This window comes from Sciurus carolinensis, chromosome 2 (assembly GCF_902686445.1).
Source record: "Sciurus carolinensis chromosome 2, mSciCar1.2, whole genome shotgun sequence".
Taxonomy (NCBI): Eukaryota; Metazoa; Chordata; class Mammalia; order Rodentia; family Sciuridae; genus Sciurus; species Sciurus carolinensis.
The window spans coordinates 6,256,044-6,279,240 of NC_062214.1; the positions used below are offsets into that span (position 1 = coordinate 6,256,044).

At 48.8% G+C, this 23,197-nt stretch overlaps 1 protein-coding gene across 2 annotated transcripts; it reads left to right on the forward strand.

Moving 5' to 3' along the window:
* The first annotated feature begins 1,156 nt into the window (after positions 1 to 1,156).
* On the forward strand, positions 1,157 to 10,536 carry Cbln4 (cerebellin 4 precursor). Of its 2 annotated transcripts, XM_047540353.1 has the most exons (4): positions 1,157 to 2,610; positions 5,590 to 5,706; positions 7,243 to 7,378; positions 10,399 to 10,536. In XM_047540353.1, the coding sequence occupies exons 1-4, from the start codon at positions 2,320 to 2,322 to the stop codon at positions 10,416 to 10,418; spliced, it is 564 nt and encodes a 187-aa protein (XP_047396309.1). In that variant the 5' UTR covers positions 1,157 to 2,319; the 3' UTR covers positions 10,419 to 10,536. The 2 variants fall into 2 exon arrangements, with proteins under 2 accessions (XP_047396309.1, XP_047396308.1); XM_047540352.1 differs by lacking the exon at positions 10,399 to 10,536 and having other exon boundaries at positions 7,243 to 9,286.
* Positions 10,537 to 23,197: the final 12,661 nt, after the last annotated feature.

Sequence of the window (23,197 nt, forward strand, 5' to 3'; positions counted from 1 at the left end):
CTGGGGGGGCATCAGTGCTGGGTGGATGATGGCCCTCTTCAAAAGGCACCAACCAGTTGACCTGTGTGGCTCCAACTTAGATTAGTGACATTCAACATTGTAACAAATAGCGTGGCACCTGCCACTCAGAACTGACACTGTCCCACAAGTGCAGAATCTGGAGGCCCTGTGGTGCCAGACATCAAGTCAACGGTTGCAAGATTCTAGGGAGATAGGAGTCAGAGGATGAGCAGCTCCTAGAAGAATCTTCAGTGTTAACAACTGGGATTGCAGCATGGTGCTATGACCCAACCTGACCTCCAGAAATAAACTTAAGAGGGGACAGGACTGGAGATCCAGGTCTTGCTTCTGTGTAGAGGGGCCTGAATGTCATGCTAAGAAGGATGTTCACTAGGAACCGAGTGGGGAGTCATCTGCCCCTGGGACGTGACTCAACAAACGTCTCTTCAACTGCTAAGTGGTTAGTGCAGTTCAAGGCGCTCCACATGGCTGATGTGGTTGGGGATGCTGTTTTGATATGGTGCCTGCCCTCTGGCATCTGGAAGTCAAGAAGGAATTTGGTACCGAGAGCCGTGACCCCAAAGCGTCACAGAACTGGAAAGCAGAAGGGTCTCCTGGTGTAGCTACACCCTCTCAAAGAGAGCATGTGACTTGGTCAAGTTCATTCTGTCCATCACAGACAGAGACAATCTTCTACTTCTCCTTGGTGGCGGTGGAAGAGGAAGATAACTCTTGCCAATTAGAAGTCAAGATGGCAATGGGGTGGCACAGGGAGAAGAGGGGGGCTGCGGGAGAAAGGTGCTGTTTTTATTTTCTTTTATTTTTAAAGGGGGTACGGTTTCTGGAGACTTGTTCTGGCTGAGTTGCCTCCTTCTTACTTTTTCTGGCCTTGCTAGGGCTGGATTAGCGGTGCAATTGGAAAGGCGCGCCCCTGCGGCTTCTGAGGCGCATCTTCCCCGAGCGGAAGGAAGGAATCTGGCACCTCCTCCGAGCCGCCCCCACGGCCCGCGGTCTGTCCCCAGGCTTCCCCGAGCTCGCCAGGCCCGAGGGCTCTGCGGGACGGAATTCCGGTCAGGCGCGGTGGGGGCTCGGGCGGGTCCCCAGGTTCTGGGCAGCGTGCCCGCGAATCCGCCGCGCGGACCATCCATCTCCGCAACCCGGCTGGCGGAGCCGCGCTGGGTTCGGAGGGCGCTTGGAGGCGCAGTCCCGCGCTGGGGAGGGCGAGGGGAGACGCAGCCCCGCTCTCAGGCCCAGACCGCGGAGGGGGCGAGCCGGCGCCGAGCAGGGGCAAGCGTGTGACTGAGGGCGCCTCTCTCTGGGCACACACCTTCCGTGCCGCGCGGTCCTGGGGGCCCGTGGCCTCGGACCTTGCCAAGCGGCAGTGTTGTGCGTCCCGCTTGCTCCCGGGTCCGTTGAACGTCAGGCAGGAGCTGCTCAGCTGGGGTCACCGGACGCCTTCTCCTCCTTTCCCCGGAGCCCGCGGGTGGAGCGTTAAGCCAACCCCAGCTGGATGCCGCGCTCCTATAAATAGCGCGCGGGTGCCCGCTTCGCGCTCTCCCGGCTGCGCGAGGAGAGAGAAAGTTGTGCACAGGGACTGGGGAAGGGAGAGCCCGCCAGCCCAGCGCCCTGCACCTTGGAACCGATCCCGGGAAACTGTGCTTTCAGTGCGGTCTAGCCGCTGCCTACCGACGTCGGAGTGACACCGGGCTTCGGGGAATTTTTTGACCAAGCGAAAGCGAGAGTCTCCAGCATCCTGGCTGCGAACACAGGCTCGCGTTCTTCTCTGCCCAGGAAACACCTCCAGCCTCTGTAATTCGCTCCTGCGCCAGCCAGACTCATACAGGACCTACACCGCACCGCTTGGCACCCGCCGCTCTTGCGGCGTCTGAGTGCCCGCTGTCTTTCCTGCTCCGTGGTTCACCTCACCTGGGGGATCTTGGGTTGGGGCTACAGTTTATTTATTTATTTATTTATTTTTCTTTTGAGGTGTGATTGTGAGTGCTTGGCGACTTTTAGATGTGGAAGGATAAGGGTGGGTGCAGGGGCCCCAGGCAGGGCTGATGCTTGGGCGGAGGAGGGTAGGTAGGGGTTCTGCATGAGCTCCTTAAAGGACGAAGGTAGCAGAGGCAGCGAGAGAGCTCCAGGGAAGACTTTGACTTCAGCCCACAGAATTGGTGGCAGTGTGCGCGCCACCGCCGTCGTTCCTGCAGCGCTGTCCATCTAGCCACTGGCATCTTCCGGAGCTCCGGGATCCCAGGGTAGGAGGCGACGCCGGCGAGCAGAAGCGCCAGCCGGCTGCCGCTGCCCACGCCGCTCACCATGGGCTCCGCGCGCCGGGGGCTGTCCGTGGTGCCGGCCGTTCTGCTGGCCCTCACGCTGCCAGGGCTGCCCGTCTGGGCGCAGAACGACACCGAGCCCATCGTGCTGGAGGGCAAGTGTCTGGTAGTGTGCGACTCGAACCCGGCCACAGACTCCAAGGGCTCCTCTTCCTCGCCTCTGGGGATATCGGTCCGGGCGGCTAACTCCAAGGTGGCCTTTTCAGCCGTGCGGAGCACCAACCACGAGCCGTCGGAGATGAGCAACAAAACGCGCATCATTTACTTCGATCAGGTTAGACCCCGAGGGATGCAGGGCACCCGGAGTGGGGCGGGCCGTTGAGTGGGTAGTCTCAGGGCCTTTCAGACGGGGGCTGCCTGGTGGGGCTAAGCTCCTCTGATTAGGATGTGGGGATTCATTTAGGCACCCGCCTTCCCATATTTGTCCGGGTCTGAAACTTCGGATGTGACTCCTCCTCCCCACCCCACCCTGGGACCCCTTTCCCTCCTGGTCTCTAACAGAGGCTGTAGTGCGTTATGGGAGAGGCTTGGGAACGCAGAGGCCGGCAGCCCAAGCTCAGGACAAGTTTAACAGCAACAGGTCAGCGGGAGCTGAGGGAACCTGGTCCCTGGACACCGGGATCTCTTGGGCAGAGGTTCGCCTCTGGCTCCGACTCCTCTGCATGTGCGGCACAAGATGTTCTGTGATGCCCAAGCGGACTTAGGATAAACGTTTGACTTGCTTCCCCAGGTGGAGAAGCTTCTCCCCAAAGAGAGATCCCGGTCTCTACGCTATGTGCAGAGATCCGGCAGGTGGCCACAGAGGTTGGCGCCGGGACCTCGGTTCAGATCTCGCTTCTTGATTGCAAGAATGGGGTCCCCATTCACGCTGCGGGCGCCGCTGAGGCTGCCTAGAGTAGGCTTCTTGCATTCCCAGGGAAAAGTTGCTCAGGAGGGAGGAAAAGGAATGGGGCAACCGTACCGAGCTCCCCCGGGGAAGGGCTGGGGAGATGGTTCCCGCTTCCCGGGGCTTCAGTCCGTTCACAGAATTGCAAATCGCTAGTCAGACAGACTGTGAGGTGCAAGGCAGGGGGTGGAGGCGGGACCCATGAATGCCGAGGCTTCTGTTTTGCCGCTTGGTGCTCTGCGGTTTGGCATGATGAGAAACCCCAGGATATCCGCTTAGCTTGAGCAAAGCTCCTAAGGAAGAAAACTGACTTCAGAGTTTTCATTTTAACCCGAACGGTACCCAGACTCGTTTAAAATTCCAAAGTCACAGATCACAGTTGTATGCAAAGCACTATGTGAAGGAGCACAGGTTAAACAGTGCTGCAGGGTGTGCCAGAAAAGGCGTGGGGTGACATCTGTGGTCCCTGCTCAGTTTTCCTAAGTAAGGCACTCTCCACCTGGTCAAAGCCAGAGTATGTCTCTCTGGGGAATTACTATGCAATAGCCATAATTTGTAAGTAATTAAGTAGCCCTTTTGGGGTTTTGGTGCTGTATTTTCCAGTGTGGTGGAAATAAAATCGAGCACTACTGCTGGACTGAATTTCGGTGCATTAATTAAATGTTGGAATATGTGGGCATCCTGTTACCCTCTGAACGGAGAGTTCTTTTCAATGACCTTCCTGTCGATTAGAAGAGGAGGAGGGTTTGCTCTTCTGTACAGGGAGCCACGCATCTTGCAGACAACAACACTCATTTAGTTATAAATCTTGATGTGCCTGGATACTCCAATTACTACGTAGAGTCAACACGCTGATTTATGTGTAGTCAACGCTAATCAGCCATTTCCATTATTGCTAATGAATTATACTACTTATATCTGAGCTAGGAAGTCCCTGCTAAGCACCTGGAATTATTTTAAATGTGCTTGAAAAAAATTTCTTTGTGAAGCCTCTGCTGGGGATCATGGCACAGCTGGTGACTTGTTGAAAGACCATCCATCATCAGGTCAGAGAACAGAACTTCGATGCTTACTGGGAAGAAGGTGGAATCTCAATAAAATCTCCATAAAATCACACACTTACTTGTTTGTCAAGGTGTTGAGCCTGGTATACCTGCCTGACGGTCATGACACTGTGCTGTGTTGCTCAGAGCTAGTAGTGCATTTTTAGGAAATTATGCAAGAGCCATGAAAATGTATTAATTTTGACAAGAAGGTAATGTTTAAAAGATTGCTGGAAATGACCACTGATATCTAGAATATGTATCTTTATAGGAGTATCTGACATTTTTGAATGCCACCTATATATTTATTTCTTGGAGAGACATGAAAAAAACACCTATATTGCCCCCCCCCCTTTCTCTCAAGAAGGGGCTGACCTATGTGACATTGCAAATCTAGATTAAGAGGTCACTTACTGAAAATCAGTCATGTTCTAAGCAGAAGAACCCGACTGAACATCCTGGGGTGCAGAGCTCACTGCTGCCCTCTTCAAAACCGTGCCTCGTTGAACTTTTCATTTTTGACCCTGGGACTTTAAATAAAGAGCAGGTGATTGATAGGGGGATAATGTATAACATCGAGAGGGACACGAAAGGCCACCTATTTCATGTGCCTCATTCACTCTCTACTCTTTGGCAGCCGGCAAGGGCTGACTCATTGCCAAAATATTATAATTAAGGCTTAGATGGTACAGAAATGAAAAAACATGCCATGGATCTTAGGAGAGCTCTGTCGGAGGCTCGGGGAAGGGCCAGGCATTCAGATCACTGTGTGCATCAACTGTTCAGTGTCATGGATTATGTCACACGGAGGAGGGGTACCCATGGCTCTATGTGAAGTGTCCAGGATTACTGCAGAGAGACCACCGATGTCGATTGGCTGGTGTGGTAACGTCACTTCTGGATTTTGCAAGGACTTGTGGATGGTGGGAATGTACGTCCATGGCAGATGCTTTTTATCTGATTCTGAGTAAAGTGAATACTTTGAACTCTCACGTTACCCAGATGTTTGCAGAGCCGTTGAGCCTTGCTGGAAATTAAGGCATGAATACAAAACATTTACTTTATTTTTTCTACACTGTTTAAAAGAAAGAGGAGCCTTCCAATACACAAGGCCACGGTCCAAGTCACTTAAGAGGGAAGATACTCTGTGGTTACTGAAGCCAGTTGTTGAGGAAGGAGGAAGGAGGGAAGGAAAGAAGGGAGGGTAGAAGGGTAAAAGGAGAGAAGGAAGAAAAGCAGAAAAGGAAGGGAGGAAGGAAATATATTTTCTTTATGGGAGAAAGTATTATAATAATTTACTGTTATTTATTATTTTTATTTGTAGATCCTAGTTAATGTGGGTAATTTTTTCACATTGGAGTCTGTCTTTGTAGCACCAAGGAAAGGAATTTACAGTTTCAGTTTTCATGTAATTAAAGTCTACCAGAGTCAAACGATCCAGGTATGTGTTCTGACCCATTCTCTCTCTCTATCCCTAAACAACTGTGTTTATCTTCAGTGGGTTATGTTTTTAAGTATTTATTCAAAGATGTGTTTTCATTATAAAAATAAACAGCCATATTTATAGTTTATTTTTAAAACACTTCATTTCCAATTTTTTTCTTTATGTACAATGCCCATTAAGGTGTGTACCCAAAAGCATGTAGAAAAGCAAAGTTATTACCTTAATAATATCCAGACATTTGAAAAACATGGTTTGGTAAAAATTTAGTGACACAAATCTCTTTTTAAGATCTTGATTTCATTTGGTGCATATAAAAATTATTTGAGCTTGTAAGGAAAAAACTTATAAAACTAGCAGAGCTTTGCAAGTTCACTTTAAATAAAACAAATTTGCTATCATTTTAAAAGTTATGAGAAGCAGTTAACCATCAACATAAACTTATGAAAGACAGCAAGTCAGTATCCCTTTTAAAGGAAATGTGCTTATGCTTTAGTGTACCCTGTTACTTTGGTCCTAGTGAATTCTTACCAGTTGTGGGTACATGATTGAAGGTATACCTGTGGAGTTCTAGATAATGGGTTTGACCTCCCACTCAAAAGCAGCAACGGAGCTATTTCCTATGATATTCAAATATGCTAATGATAAATAACAACAACACATCTTAATGGAATTCTAGGGTAACTTTTCATCTTATGCTTGATATTTATTTCATATATTATGGTCATGTGAATGGAAGATTACACCCTCATCTGCCAGTTTTACCGATCCTGCCTAGAGAATGGATAACCTGGTCAGTCTCAGATTTAATTCATTTAATATTACTTTTAACCTAAAAAGAGCGAATATCTAGTAAGAAAATTTACTTTCACGGAAAACTTTTTCCAAGCTCCAATATTTAGAAGTCTGTGTAATGGCTGACACAATCAAAATCATAGTATGAAAAAAAAAGTTAATAAAATTTTGAATGAATTCTTTTGCTCATTATCCATCACTAAGATCTCCAGTGGCAGTGGTATTACTTTTAGCCCACATTTCGTAGGAGGGAAAATAGAAACAGAAAACACACACTCACAGTCTCACTCAAGTACATGCACTGTTATTTCAAAAGCATTTCAGAGCTGTGCAGGTCTGCAGCTCCGGGAAACCTGCCTGGGGGTGGGTAGAATCTGGCTGCATCTGGGTTTGTCAGGTCAAGAGCACTGGCGAGCTCCAAGCCCAGCTCTCTTCTTTCCCAGAGGATTGCTGTGGAGGGAAGGGACTGCGGTCACCCTAGTGGGTATGCCAAGAAGCCCATGTTCACAAGACACCCACGTGTGTGTGTGTGCGTGTGTGTGTGAATGTAAGGAAATTTCAGTGGGATAAATTAAAAAAAAAAAAAATCCAACGCAATAGATACTTAGTCTGACCCCATAATCGACTAATTTGAAAGATGGGGGGAATATGTTTCCTGAACATGGGGTGTCTGATAGGTGGGTCATCTTATCCCCTCTTGACTCGAAAGGGAATTCTGCAGTGGTTTTTTTTTTCTCCTAGGTGAACTTGATGTTAAATGGAAAACCAGTAATATCTGCATTTGCTGGGGACAAAGATGTCACTCGCGAAGCTGCCACGAATGGAGTCCTGCTCTACCTGGACAAAGAGGACAAGGTCTACCTAAAACTGGAGAAAGGTAACTTGGTCGGAGGCTGGCAGTACTCCACGTTCTCCGGCTTTCTGGTGTTCCCCCTATAGGATCTGACTTCTCCGTGACGTTTATCCAGGTGAGGGGCAGCCCAACCCTGAGTTATTGGAAGATCATTTTCATCACTGGATTCGTGTCTTTTATTGGTTTCTCATGGGTGAATATGGATTCTCTTTAAGGATTCTAGACCTTTCTGAACCAACACAAAGTTTCAGATTATTTTCATGTGTGTGCGTGTTTGAGTATATTTGGATCAGGACTCAAAGCAGATCATGCCTATCTATGCTTAAATGTAACAGTCAAAGCTGTCTCAAGGTTTGTTCTGAATTTAATTTCCTGGAATTACTGAATTTGTTACAGATGCGAATTTTTATTTATTTTTGAAGACTGGCAACTGGGTATAGGAATTAGAAAACTCTAAAGTTCTGGCTTCAATCAATGGTTCATGTGATGCTGCCAAAGAACTGTATTCTGTGTTGATAGATTTATTATGCTTGTTTTTATTCCTTTGGAATTCATTTGTTCTGTTTTCTTGAGGTACCTGGGAATGGGTTTGTAGTGAATGGCATTGTGTTTTTTCCACAAGTAAGGTAATGACTAGCTTGCCTGAAAACTTACCTTGGCCATGAGGTCACCTATGTGGCTTCCTTCAGTGAGAAAAGAAAAAAAAAAAAAAAAAAAAAAAAAGAAAGAAAAGAAAAGAGAAAAGAATGAATGCTTCATAATTGTATTTTAATTATATATGTGAAAGAGTCATATTTTCCAAATTATATTTTCTAATAGGAAAAATAGATCATAAATCCGACAAGGAAAAAGTTGCTTACCCAAATTCTAAGAGCTCAGTCCCCAAACCTTGGTGAAACAGCTCTCCTCTGTGGGAAATCTTATTCTTTATTGCTCAACTTTAATTAACATGATTGATAATAACCACTTTATTAAAAACCTAAGGGATTTTTTTCCCTTAGACATGATGGCTTTATTAACTGGAGATGGGATGCCCTTGTTTTTAATTACACCTATTTTTCAAACCTTCTGTCGTGTTTTGAAGTATCATCTGGTTTTGCCTTAACTCCTTAAATTGTATATATTTATCTGTTTGGCTAATTGTAAATCCAAATATTCCATATCTAAATTAGTGCAATATTTTATTTTGTCTTTTGTATAGGCCATATGAATTCATAAGATTATTTATGTCTGTTATAGAATAAAGGTTAATATATGTTAGTTGAATTGTTTTGTCCTTTCAGTTTTGAAAATATGTATTCTGCATGATTCATTGCCCTCCCTCCTTCCATCCTTCCCTTTTTCCCTTTCTTCCTTCTTTCCTCTTGATTCCTTTTGCCTGGTGTTTGAGAAAACCTTTTAGAATTTTCAGGTATGGTCCTCCAGTTTGGTATAGAAAATCTTTACTGCGTTCGCTCTATTTGAAGCCGAGTTGCAAGCTTGCCAAGAGCATCAGGGAACTCAGTAAACTTCTTTCAGAAGGACTTACTCTTAGGAAGTTGGGTTGAAAAAGATCCCCTAGAATCTCAGGGGTGGCTCAGCGTGTGAATGAACAGTGTCGGGGACCAAGACCAGGGTCTTCAAAGTGAGGGCTTCGGGGAACGGTTAGTTCTGCCCGCTCTCCACCCAGGACAGAAGGGCGTGGGCTTCCTCCGAGGAGCGACTATGGTCCCACAGTCTCCTGAGGAGACTTGGCTCTGTGTCCAGGTTCTCAGTCAATGAAGACAAAGGGGGTGGGGGAGTTCTGGGGCTGGTGACCGTGAGGACGTGGGTCCAGGGAGACACGTGCAGGCACACCTTTTGGTATATTGTGACTCATCTCCAAGTCGGAATAGCTGCCCATCCCAGGAAGCTGCCCACCCTCCCCAGGAGGTTATCTGCAGTGGGTCCTGATGCCAGGTATCCTCAGTCAATCATTTTGATTTTTTAATATGAGAACCCCCAGTGCCACACAGAAGGCAAGCAAAGGGGGCTTTCCCCTAAGCAGGAGTGGTGTCTTCTGGCCACGCAGCCCCCTAGCGTGGGTTCCATGGGGGTCTCTACTCAGTGTAGGCCTGGCCAGGCTGGGGTATATCTGCTGGTAGCCATTGTTTTGGCGAAACAACTCAATAGTTTTGGAATCACCTATGGGTACCTGAGAAGGGACAGAGAGATGACCAAGGCAGAGCATTGTGGCAATGCCTTTCCAGAGGAGCCCATGCGGATCTTTTGTCTTGTTCTTATTTCTCTTGATTCTTCTGAACACAGAAGAACTCTGGCAAAGGGCTCAACTTTACCTTCTAGTTCTAGTGTACGTATTTTGGAAGACAAGATTTATTTGAAACCTTCAAGAGAAAGTCCATTGGTAAAGGCCCTGCGGCTGAGGCTGTGCCTGCAATAGTGGGTCCACAGTGGACAGCGAGGTGGGAGCAAGGCATCATCCAAAGCCTGGTTCTAGGAAGGGAAGCTCCCCAAACACACGGGCCAGAAAAGTAAGACAGATGAGAGAACAGGAGCAACCACCAGGACCCTGTCACCAGAGGGTGCTGAGTTGGGACGAATGAACGGAATGCAGGCTGGAGTCCTGTAGACTTCACTTGGCAGCTCTGTGGCCTCCGGCAGGTGTTGCCACCTCTCTAAGCTTTAGTTATTTTATATGTGAACAAGAAACGGTTGCAAGGATTAAAGGAGACCTGTGAATGACTGGAACACAGTAGGAGAGCCACTCAGGACCTACCACCATGACTACAATTGGAAGCCCTAACTCAGCAGGCCGCAGAAGGTCGGCCCCTAGGAGGCTCTTCTGGGTGGCATGAGGAAGGGGGGTGGCTGAGATGGAGCCGGACAGCTGAGAGGCAGGAGTGGAGGCATCCGAGGTATTTCATGCAGGAAGGCAGACATTCGCTGTGTATTCTATGACCTGAAAACTGTTTTCAGAAATTGCTAGGTCCACAAAAATGCTAATCGGGCACGGTATTTGCATTGGCCCTGTCTGCATTCATCAATGCCAGTGCCTCCCTTCCTAGACGGCTCCTGTCTCGCCTGACTGTTCCTTGATCTATTGATCACAAATGCAAGAGATTGTCTGCAGCCAGCAGTTTCCTCCTGACCGAAACCCACCAAAGGAAGCGGAAGGAAACCAAGGGCAACCATCCTCACTGCTTCCGGGGTCCCCGGTTTGGCTGGACTTTCATTATCTCATTCTATTATCTGATTATCTAATAAATGATATTCTAATACATTCTCTTTTTGTTTTTCATTAAGCTTGTCTCCCACTTTCCTTCTGGTTTCTGGCCACCTGGATAATGCCATGTTTTCTTTTAGGCTCCTCCATGTTCAGCAAGTTGCTGCTTTAAGTTTTGAAATCGACATCTTCCTCTAACAGTGGTAGATTATCCCTAGGACGGGTACTATCTGCGAGTCCCCAGAGTGCAGAGGTGGTGACCGCTCCCCGTTCCCGGACTCTTCACGCGGAGTGGGAGAAGCATACGGGCCCTCCCACCCTGCCTCCGACTGAGGTGCTGGACGTTATGGATCCACCTTTAAAATGTAGACCACCTGTCCCGTGGATGGAGGTGGCCCACGGGACACGTGAGGTCCTCAGACTGACAGACCTGATGACCGTGAGAGGTGATAAGGGCTTGCGACAGCTGCTCACATTCAGAGCTTGGGCACTAGCCACATGGAACTCTCGCCCTGAATGATTTTCTTTGGCAGAGGTGGGTAGGATTTAAGAAGCTGACTATCACATGGACCTGGCTTTAATGTGCATTTTGAACATCTTAGAGTCAATGTGACTTTTTGTGATCTCCGACCTTTCTGATAGAAACTAGCTCCTTTGTGGATTTGGCCCTGCAGGTCTCTGTCAGCTTTGCAAACTACACTGCAAGAGTCACCTGGGGATCTTGATAGACGCAGAGCCCAGGGGCAGGTCTGGGTGGGGCTGGATTCTGCATTTCCAACAAGCTCCTGGTGATGGCCATGCTGCTGAACTTGGCCCAGAAGATGTTGCTCGTTGGGTAAAGTGTGTGTGTGTGTGTGTGTGTGTGTGTGTGTGTGTGTGTGTAAGAGAGACTATACTCAAGGATCCATGACGCCAGCAGTTTCTGGGTGGCCAGTGTGTGTGTTTAAAGTTCCTGTAAAGGCAGAGGCTTTCTGAGTAGTTTCTAGGCCCTATTGTTGATATTTATAATGAGAGATCCCAGTATTATTTGCACTGAGCTGGGAGGTCTTTGTTCCCATGCAGTTGCCTCAGGAACATACATCTTGACTTTCCAGGAACTGGGGCTTCCTGGGAACTGGGAGTGGTGAGGGGTTCCTAGAGGTCTTGGTCTGGTGGTTCCCAGGGACTCAAGATGCCCACCAAGATCTGCCCTCTGCTCAGGGTCTGGGTGAGGGAAGCAGGTTCTCGCTCTCCTCTCGTCCTCTTCACCCCTCTGCTATTTTTCTATTTTTGTCATGTTTAAACTTTGTTGTCAAGGTATAATCAATAAGAGGAGGAAAATGTAGGGAAATGAATGCAGGGTGGGCAGTGATTTCCATATTACTAATTTTTAATCTTCATGACAAGAGGAAAAAATGACTTCAAATGACCTGTCCCCCCAGGAGAATCTTTTCATGTTTCTTTTTCCATAAATTTCCAGTCAAAAAGGAGATGGAAAAGCAAGAAGCAGCCAGGGGGCCACTTTGGGATGGGAGGATGAGGAAGCAGGTGACCACCTGGAAACAGGTCACGGGCTGTGCTCTCCTGGTTAGGACGCGGCACAGGAGGGCCGGCTAGTGCCACCCTCCTTAGCAGTGCTAAGGACACATCTGTCCCGGATGCTTGGGTGGGAAAACACCTCCCAGCCCTGAGTTGTGCAATGGAACCTCTCTACTTATGTCTGCAAAGCACCGTCTCCACCTGAGATCACTAATTACCCTGTTTCTCCAAGAATGATGGCCAATCTGGATGATTCCACTCTCAGGATGGAGTTGGGGGTTGGATAATTTTCTGTGTTTTCTTCGGTGAATTGTGAGAGTCTATTTTCTCCCAAGTTTCTTTTCCTTAGCTATTTAAAAATACACAAACAGTCACAAGTGTTCCTTTTAAAATAACCTAGCTCTTACTTTGAGTGCTCGCATTTTTAACACCACTGTGAAAAACCATCATGATCTCCCCCCCCAATGTACCAAGAAAAATGGACCAAATGCGGATATGAGAAGAATTTCCTCAGGAAAGTAGTGTGCCAGGTGAAAACCAAACTCAACAAGGAGACGAGCAAGAAAATGAGTGACGAACTTCGGTGATGCCTGACGTGACGATTCCATGGGAAAGAGCCAGCTCCATCCTGGTCGGGTTGAAGTGTTTTCTTCTTCTTTGCCTCTGAGTGTTCAGGTCTGTTCGCTTGCAGGTGAAGGGTGCTGCTTCGCTGGTGAGACCTCTCGCCTCTTCATTAAGGGGGCTTTCTGAACCCCCGCCTCCCGGGGCTGCCCTGAACCCTGCCTCTGCATTTCTTGGCTGGGCTGATTGGGAGGAAAAATGCTGCCCAAATAGTCTGGAAACTTCTTTCCCGGGAGAGGAAAGTCCCAGGTCTCAGAAACTCAGGGAAGCCCCGCTCCCTCTCCCTGCCTTGAGGGAGCCTCAGAATGGGGCCCGGGGTGTGGGACAGGGCTTGTGGGGCTTCCAGATTTAGTGGGCATATCAGAGGTGCCGGGGCTGGCCTCAGGGGAGACAGGACTGTGCCCTTTTCCTTCTTACGAGATGATAAGACAGTATTTTATAAGTACCCATAAAGGGAAATGTGCGGTCCCTAAGAGCCATTAAAAAGGCCTGTTTAGCAAGATTTCCCTTTCTTTGATTGAACTGGTTGTTAAAGGTAAAAGATAAAATACCAAGGCCTCCTTTACTACTGGGTGTGGGTGCAGTGCCCCTGAGTTGACATTGAGCAAGTCACAAGGTCGTTTGCAGCCCTCTGAGAGTTAGAGGTCAATACTCTGAGGGAGGAAAAAGGATAGGCCCTCCTTCCGGGCCTGGGTGTGTCCACTGTCCACTGAAGAAGCACTCACATTGTATTGTCACCTACGCTTTGCCCCACCCTCTGCAAGCCTCATCATTCCAGTCTGCTTCAAAGCTCTTGGCGAGGCCTCTCTGCTTTGTGGGTGGAAGCTCTGCAGTTTGAAAGCAGAGCTGAGTGTTAGCCTTTATCGAGCTCAGTGATCGAGTGTTTCGAAACAACCACCAGCTGCAAGCGACCGCCTCACTGCTTTTATCGCAGCGCTTTTTCGGAGTCAAACTTTGTTAAAATGATGAATGATACAGGACTTGCATGTGCAGTTGGAGGAGTTGTACACTGCACTATTCCTGGGTGTGCCATTTCTATCCAAGACTTCACAAAAGTTTGTATATTTGTTCCCACAGTTTTCCAGCAGAAGGCTCAAATAGCATAGATTTCTTATGGCCGCCTTCCAATAGGTGGAAAAATTCTTATCAAGGAGTTGCCTTGTCTAACTTGCACAGAAGTGCCACGGCAGGGAGTGGTCTGCCTGCTGAATCCTGTCCCAGTCTGATGTCCCAAGAATGTCTTTGGTTGTGGGGAAGGGGTTGTTGGTCCTATACGAGGGGTCTGTGTTGTTGATTTGGTACTGGAGCACCCAAGCACGCGGGGAGGCCAGATCTGAGAGTCCCCGTGACACCTGTAACCAAGAGCGGAAGAACTTCTCCCTGGAGTCAGCTCTCTTGGCAGCCAGCTTCCTGAAAGGCTTGGCAGGTCAAGTATGGGTCTGTAAAAACCTGCATAACTCTGTTTCTTCATCTGAGACCCCTATCCCGCCCTCCCATTTGAATTGTCTGGTAGGCGATTTCTCCTCGGCTGTTCTTGCTCCTGGCTCCTTCCCCCAGGGGTTTGGACAAGAGTCCTGGGGTCTCAGGAACTGTGACCAGGGTGGCGCACCGGCTTACGGGTCCAAGTGGATCCTGGCAGAAGTGCCGGGAAGTCCTGCAGCCTATTTGTTCGGGGCCCTGCATTTCCCTTGAGGAGAGGAGGTGAATCTCGAAGCACCTCTGGCAAGGTAAGGTGAGAGGGCAAGGACGAGGGGAAGGAGTCTCAGCATGTGTTCCCCCACTGGGACGCTGCCAGCTCACACAGGGGTGCAGTGGGTGCCCGCAGTCCTGGCGCTTCCATCTCTTCTTGCCGCTGGCCTCTGGTGCGCTGAATGGAAGCAACGGGGGGCTGGGTCACCGTGCAGAGCCCTGCTCTCAGAAGACGGTGCACGCGAGGTCACCGAAAGGGCTTCCCTTCCCGTCCCAGGGAGCGAGCTCAGGAAGCAGCGGACGGTGTCGGGCCAGAGAGAATAGCTTCCTTTTCTCATCTCCCTCAGCTCCTGGGAGGAAGCTGCAGGAACAGGTAGGGAGATTTTCCAGGGCCCTGTGGGGTACTCACCCGGAGCTGTGCAGCCCTGTGGCTCTGAGCAGTCTCTCAAGTGCCAGGAGTGAAGGTCACCAGGGCACTCCTTAGCGACCTTGGCTAAGTCCACTGCCTGCCTGTCTCCCTAGAGGGTTTGGAAGCTCTTCAGTTGTCTGCAGACATCTCCGTGCATAAGAAGTCCTGGATGTGTGGTTCCCATGATGTACCCTTTGCTGTTCCCAGGGTTTCTGACTGCACGAGCCTAGGGTGGGACTCAGGAAACCTGTGTGTCCCCCGGCCCCCAGCACCAAGAGGGTTCTCATATCAGTCGCTTTTATACTGCCATTTGAGAATTATTATTTAAATAAAAATACATACTGGGGCTTTGCAAACCATAAAGCGCCACCCTAACGTGAAGAAGATTGTTCTTAATATTATAATTAGGAATGATTGCCTTTTCGTTGCCTGTTGTCTTCCTAATGCAGCTTCTAAATTTGAGCCAAATGGATGAGTCTCAAGGTTGGAGGTTGCTCTTTATATCCTCAACTTGAAAAGTCACATCTGCTTGAAGAATTTTTATGACGGTTTATTTTTTTCCTCCTTGTTTTCGGAATTACCAATTTAATTCATGCTTGCTTAAAAAATTGCAAATGATGCTGTCATGTGGAGGACAAAACCCAAGAGGCTCATTCTTACTTTTCTTTCTGAATTCATGAGAGTCTCTGAATTGTGGGGTGCATGGTGTGGGGGTGGGGCCCACAAATCTGGCCTGTTTTTCACAATTTCTCCAGGAGACTCCAATGATGAGCCATGTAGAGAGATTTTCAGATATTGCCACTATTCAGTCCTAAATAAGAATTTGACTTGGGACTGGGGCTGTAGCTCGGGGTGGAGCGCTTGCCTGGGTTGTGCATGGCCCCAGAGGATTCCATCCCTAGCATTGAAAAGAAGAGAGTTGGGCTTCGAGCCTTCATCTTTTCATTTAAGACAGCGCTTACAAATCCATTGCAAGTTCCAGAGAATCGCTGAGGATTGCCACGGCGTTCTCAGCAAAGGCTGCTGGGGATGATGGAGGCAGTGAGACCAGAAAGCACCTGCTTCGCTCTGCACACTTGGGAGCCCAGCCAAACGCCTTTCTCCCCAGCCCGCCTCTCTGATTATGAGTGATGGGAGGAGGGAGGAGGCTAGTTAACAGCTCCCAGTCCTCAGCCTTGGAGGGTAGGCTGACTGGAGGCCCTGAGAGAGTACCCAACCTCCCGGCCTCCTACATATTGAACTTCTTGCTGAATATGTACCAACCTTAAATTGCTCTAAGCAAAGCCAAGAAAGTCAGTCTGGCTGCCAGTGATTCATGCTGGCAATATACTCAGCAGCCTGCTAATTGCGAGGTTAAGCACCGCCAGGGCTTCCCCTTGGGGGATTTTCAAGAAACCTTCTGTGCAACAGGCAAAGTGAGAGAAACCCAGGACCCAGGACATGCAGAGTCATGTTCTCTCCTGCAGTCTCTGTCCCAGCCTCGCCATCTGGGTGAGGCTGTGGGCTTTGCAGGGCTGTAGTTGAAGATACTCAGTGCTGGGAGAACTTGCAAAAACCTCGGAAACAACCAACCTCATTTTGCAATCCTTTCTCATCGCAGTAGGAAAACTCGTTCATGACAGTGGATTTTGAGCAACTCAGAGAAGCAACAGCATTGAGTCCAGACTTGATCATCCCACCCAGAAATGATGGCCGTTAACATTATGGGCTTGCGTATGTGTGTGTGTGTGTGTGTGCATACGTGTACACGTATGTTTCAGCACACATGAGTGTGTTCCTTTTTAAACAACAAAATTGAAATCATACTCTTCAGCTTTTAACTTCATTATTCTGTTAGCATCATCACTACATTCTCACTTTTAGTGTAACTTTTAATCTCTTTTGTTATTCTAAAGCAATGAAAGCTTATCAAAGTTGCACTTCCAGTACTGAGCCATGTTCTATTCTTCCTGAATCTTTTGTCCCCTCATCCACATATACTTCAACATGCATTTCTTACATAGAAGGTAATTCTCCTACAAGACATTAACCTTGGTGCATTATTACCATTAGTCCTAGGGTTCCACCCATTGTCCCAATGATGTTCTTTATAGCAAAAGTTTCCATGTGGAAGGCATGCGTTGCATTCTCTCATCTTCGGACTCCTTCAACCCAGGACACGTCCTCGGTCTTTGTCTGACCCCTGTGACCCTGACTCTTTTGAGAATGACAGGCCAGGATCTTACTCTGCACCACACCCTCACCTTGTCTAATATCTTCTCATCATGGATTCGGTGGTGCATCCCTGACAGGACATAGCGACTTGAAGCATGCGACTTCAATTCGTTCCCATTTCTGCTATACTCCCTCTGATCCTTAGACTAAAGTGGTGCCTCCCGGACCTGTCCACTATTGTCACCCTCATTCCCTTTGGAATTAGGAGGCATTTGGTGGAGAGGATCTTTGTGACCACATAAATGTCCCATTTATCACCAACTGTGTCCACCAGTCCATTTATACCTGTATGTGCTTCTCATTTCTTAGTTTATATCTGGATTAGAACTGAGTTAAATGCTCAAATTGTCTGCCCTTCAATCAAAGCAACCCCTTTAATTTGGTTTCACTTAAGAAAAGACATTTAAATCATCCTTCGAGCACTTTCTTGCAGTAGAAGATGTTCCAGGATCAGATTGTACTTTTTCTTTCCCAGAACAGAAAAAATGATTTCTCCCAGGTTCTGGTTCATTTCAATGGTTATTGGTACTTAGAATCCAAGACCCAGGGGCTAGGTGTGCTTGCTGCTGCTAGTGTTGGTGATCCTAAGCACCTCAGAGGGCCATCTAGGGAATATAAGTATGTATAACACATACATCCACCCATCCACCCATCCACCCATCCACCCCATCCATCCACCCATCCATTCATCCATCCACCATCCACTCATCCATCCATCATCCATCCTACCATCTGTTCATCTATCCATCCTACCATCCATCCACTCATCCATCCACCCATCCATCCACCCATCCCTCCACCCACTTATCCATCCACTCATCCATCCACCCATCCATCCATCCACCTATTCATCCGCCCACCTATCCATCCACTCATCCATCCATCCATCCATCCACCTATCCATCCATCCATCCATCCATCCATCCATCCATCCATCCATCCATCCACCTGTCCATCTACTCATCCATCCACCCATCCATTCATCCATTCATCCAACTATTAATTTATCTCAGTAACCTCCAATTCCAGTCCAACAACGCAGGTCTCATTTTCACTTTCTCTTTCCATGTTTGTACTTCTTAAAAATAGAAAACTAGAAAACTAGAAAATAAAATAGAAAACTCCTAAAAATAGAAAACTCCTGTTTCTTAGTTAATGGTTAATCCTATATCTAACCAATCTCCTGTTTCTACCACCACCTGTCCCTTGAGAGGATGACTTCTTTGCTTCAATCAGGATCCTGCCTCTCATGCTGGACTACCCTCTCATCCCGTTAAGCATGGTCATCTTCACTCACTTGATGGCATCGGGTCATCTTCACTCACCCTTGGTGTCGGGCTACCTCCTCCACGTGATTCTCTCTCCACCACTGGACTTCAGACTCTCAAGGTGGGTTTCGTGTCCACGTGGCTGCCTTCCTCAGCCTACTGGGGTGCCCACAATACTGTGACCCATCACATGTTCGCGCACACACACACAAACCCACACACCCCCTACACACCTTGTATATATACTTCAAACACTTTTGAATATCTAGTTTCTATTGACTTATTTTTCTTTCATCTATCTTTCTTCTTATTTAAAACATAACCTCTGTCATCAAGTGGTTTTCTCTCTTGTCACTGCAAGTCTTCCCACAGTAGGGTTGTGGTCAGGATCCTCTAGAGAAGCAGAACCTGGAGGAGATGTACAATCAAGGGATTTATTGTAAGTTATTTGCTCACACAATTATGGAAACTGGGAAGTCCTATGATCTGCTATGTGCCCACTGCAGACCTGGGCAGCTGGTGGTGTAGCCGGAAGACCTGAGAGCCACAACACCAGGACAGAAGATCGTGCTGAAGCTCAGCAGCCAGGTAGGGAGCAAATTCCTCTGAGGCCTCCAGGGCTTGACTGCTGCCACCTGCAGTGGGGAGGCCATCTACTCCACTCGGTCCACCCATCCAAATGCTCGTCTCTTCCAGAAACACCTGGTGGGCACCCACAGAACGCACGCTTAGCCAACCATCTGGGCATCTGTGGCCCACTCAAGTTCACGCATAAAGTTCACCGTTACAGGGGTTAAGAATTCACTGAGCAAAGGCAAGGCATGCTAAGGCCTCTGCCCACTCTCACGGTTTCTGTGCTCACCCTCAGGGGCCTTGAGAAAGAGGCTGACCCTTCAGCATTTGGTGGGGACTTTCTCCTCATGGCGATCATCCATGCTGCCCACGGTACTTCTGGTCCTCTCCCTCCCAGGCACACTGGCCAAGACGGTGAGAATGGAAGCAGCGTGTCCACTTCCAGGAAATGCAGGAGTGTTTGCCTGTGCCTGTCTGTTCCCTCTGGTGACCACGGAAGAACAAACTGAACTTTCTTCATCAGTGGGGGGACCTGAGTGATCACGAGTTTATCCGTTGAGCATGGAGCACGTGCAAGAAGTAAGCCCCTGAGCAGCTGCAGCTGGTGCATGTCCTCACCCATCCTGAGGACACTGGCTCAAACCAAGCGGATATGATGTCTGGCTTCAGAGTCACACTTTATTTCCACCTGCAAGAAATAGTTTGCAGATGAGAAGGGAAGAATCTGAACCATAAGTTTTGTAGGAGAAGGAAGCAAAGAAGCAGGTCTGAACCCATTCCTCATTTTCTTTAGGAACAGAAATCATTTCCACCAGGCATTGTGTAAGCCCCGCCAGATCTCCGGGAGACCCTGTTCCATCCAGGTAGGAGATGGGCTGGATGACCTGCCAAGCCTCTCATTTCCTTTTCTAATTTCTGTGATCATCAGAATGATGAAGTATGGCCAGTTCATTAAAATCCCTCTTTGAAGGCTGACCTGCGGCTCTTCACACGTCCCTGACTCCTCGCTGTGTCCAAGTGACAAATGCCTAAATCATCATTCACATGATTTGTCTCAGAGGCCAAATGGTCACATCTCATGCTGCTGGCTTATTTGACAAACCTCCCTGGATCTCAGTCTCATCTTCTCAGGCTTCTTTCTTTAGACATTTGGTGCAGCTACAGGGGAAGAGATGAACGGGGCAAAGCCCAGCCGACGCTGGAAGTCCTCTCCTGGAGCACAGGGGAGTGTGGTGAATGAGCAACGACTCCAGGGCAGCTCCATGGCCGGCTGGGAGGTGCTGGTTGTCTTTCTTTGCATTTCATGCTTCTTCTCCAAAATGAGATATTCCTATATTCCAGCCACAAGTTTCACTGCCCGAAGTCTTCTTACCTCATCCTCCTATAAAGTCAAGGACTGGGTCTCTACCCTTGCCCTGAGCTCAGGCCTAGGCTGCCCATTAACAGAACCACGCTGACCAACGCCAATGAGTTCCTGTTAGCATCTGGATTCTCACCTACCCGTCCTTCCTATAGTGGGACTGAGCTTCAACGCTTCTGAAGAAAACCACCAGCTGACACTGATGTTGCTGATTCTCCAACCACACTTTGAGGAGAAAGAAATGAAAAGTGATGTTTCCTGATGTGATGGAGATTAGTCACCACCTTGAGGAGGAGGCTAAAGTAGAGACAGAACACATCGGGGGAGACGGAAGGGGAGCAGCCGCTGCGGTATTCCACACACGGTCCTAAGGAACTGCATCTTGAATAGGGACTGTAGCAGCGAGGCCACAGCTTGGGCTCTCAGGAAGTGCTGAGGCAGAGTTTGGGGTATGGAATATTTATGAGAGATCAAGTATGGAAAGGAAGGCGGAGGAAGCAGGACTGGAAGACGGAAGAGCCAACCCCAGATGAGGCAGCTCTGCCACGCTCACCCCCCAGGGAGCTGGGGGACAAGTAAGCTGGTGAGAGCGCCCTGCGTGGGGCCCAGTGGCCAGCCTCCTGGAACTCAGCCCATCTTGCTCATCTGCCAACTGCAGTGGCCCAGGCAGGGCGAGGGAGTCTGAGCTGGGAGGCCAGCCCTTCCCCAAGGTGGTGGGGTGGGGGTCTGGGTGGTGCCCTTCTGTATCCGGGACAGTGCTGTTTACAGAGCTCAGATGGAACTCCCCTGCCAAGTTGGAAATGGAAATATCTAGAGGCGTGCTAAGAAGCATGCCTGGGAACTGATCAATACAGTGACTGATAAATCCACAAAGTTGATCTTTCCACACAACATGGCTGCTCAAAACCCCGATCTTGTGTCCTGCTTGGGCGTGAAGCCCTCATTGACTACTAGGAAGTGGAGTGATCCCTTACTTGGAGAAGGGGACAGTCCCCTGGGGATCAGTCTGACAGAAGGAGAGTGGTCTTCCACAACGGCCTTAGCTAAGAGCCTTAGCTGGAAGCAGCTTAAATACAATCTGGAGAGCTGAAGGAGCCTCCAGGGCCTTCACAGAAAGATAATTCACAGAACATTGATCTTGGTCTCTGGGGGTTTCGTAGGATTTTGATAAGATAGTGTAGGTGTAGTGGGCTGTTGGCAGTCACTCATTTTGTGGAATTCAACTTCCCTGAGTCTGTTGTTCAGATCAGTCAGTGAGATGAGAAGGGAAAGCCTCTCGGAGTTTTAATGTGATAGAACCATCAGTGGAGTGGACGTCGAGCACCTTGGGTCACACTGCTTGTGAGCCAGACCCGGACGCGATGGACACTGAAGGGAGATCTTAATTTCCAGGTAACTAGTTCCCCATCCCCATGGGACAAACTGCCCCCATTAGTGGCTTAGATCCACGCCCACTTTTTAATCTGCTGGTTCTCTGAATCAGTAACTGGAGGTAACTTAGCACTGTGCCTCCGGCCCACGGGCTCTCCCAGGCCGATCAAGCTGCTGGTCTCTTCTGAGGCCTCGCTGGGGAGGAGCCCCCTTCTGAGCTCAGCAAAGGGCGTCCGCAGGATTCGTTTCCTCAACAAAGGTGGACCTTTGCTGGCGGTTGAGTCAAAGCTGGCCTGAGTTCTTTGTTACCTGGAAGCGGCTTCATTAAGGTGTGCCGACCAGCGTGGTTCCCAGGTCCAGCAAGGTGAGCCACACCTTGGCCACCTGACCTCAGAAGGGTCGTCTGATGGCTTTGGTCACTTTCTCTTCCTTAGTCATGTCAGCCCCTCACTGGAAAGATGAAATTACATCAGGGAATGCTAGTAAGGGTGATCCTAATAGAGTCATAAAATAATAAAATCATAAGTGCAAGTGGTTGTTTTTTTTTTTTTTTTTTTGGTACCTGGAATTGACCCCAGGTCATTTAACCACTGAGCCACAGCCCCAGCCCTTTTTAATTTTTATTTTGAGACAGAGTCTCTCTAAATTTCTTAGGGTCTCAGTAAATTACTGAGGATGGCCTTGTTTTTGTGATCCTCGTGCCTCAGCCTCCCATCTGCTGAGATGACAGGTGTGCACCACCAGACCTGCTAAGTGGCTAAGTGCAGACATTCTAAAACCTTCTGCAGCTAAGGCAAACCATCAAAGGAGCATTCTAAAGGACTCGAGGACAATGGTAACTGGCATGGAACAATTGGCCCTCAAGGTTAACCAGTTCTAAGGCTCCAGTCAGCAAAGGTATTCAAGGATACCCTTGGGCTGAGTGCTAAGTTTGAAACTTAAAGGTTATGAACTGATAAAATTTCACGTACCAGAACCTGACTCAGGGACAGAACTCTGGAAGTTTGGAAGACAAATGTTGATAGCATCAGCAAGAGAGGTAGCCTCATCTTAGTGGTCTACAAACTGCCTCAGGTCAGACAGCGTAGGTTCTTCTCTAACGAAAGCTGAGGTGGGATTCCTGTGAAGAGCTAAATCGCTCAGGGTAGCGGAGAGGAAGTGAGCCCTGTGCCTCTGGGGACAGACACCTCAAGAGGGGCTGCACCTGGAGAAGGGGAGAAGACCCTCGTTGCATATCTGTTCCCCTGGTGAAATCACCAGGAAACTTCCACGTGGATCCCTGGCACCGCATGGACAGGGACTCTTGCAGGAGAGTCCGGAAGGACGCGAGGGCGAAGGTGGCCATGTCAGGAACCCCCGGGGGGGAGATGGTGGGAAACAGCCACCTGTGCGTCCACTCCACAGGTGGGTTAGCGTTTAGCTGCCCACTGAGCGTGGAGGGCACAGAGAGGAGCAAGATCATTGCGTCACGCTCAGAGTTAGCAAAGGTGTGAAGGGACCAGAGGAGATGACCCAGCACCTGGGATCTCTGGGGAGCCGAGATGGGAGGAGAATCCAATGGCGAGACAGCCTCAGAAGATGTGTGTGTGTGTGTGTGTGTGTGTGTGTGTGTGCCGCG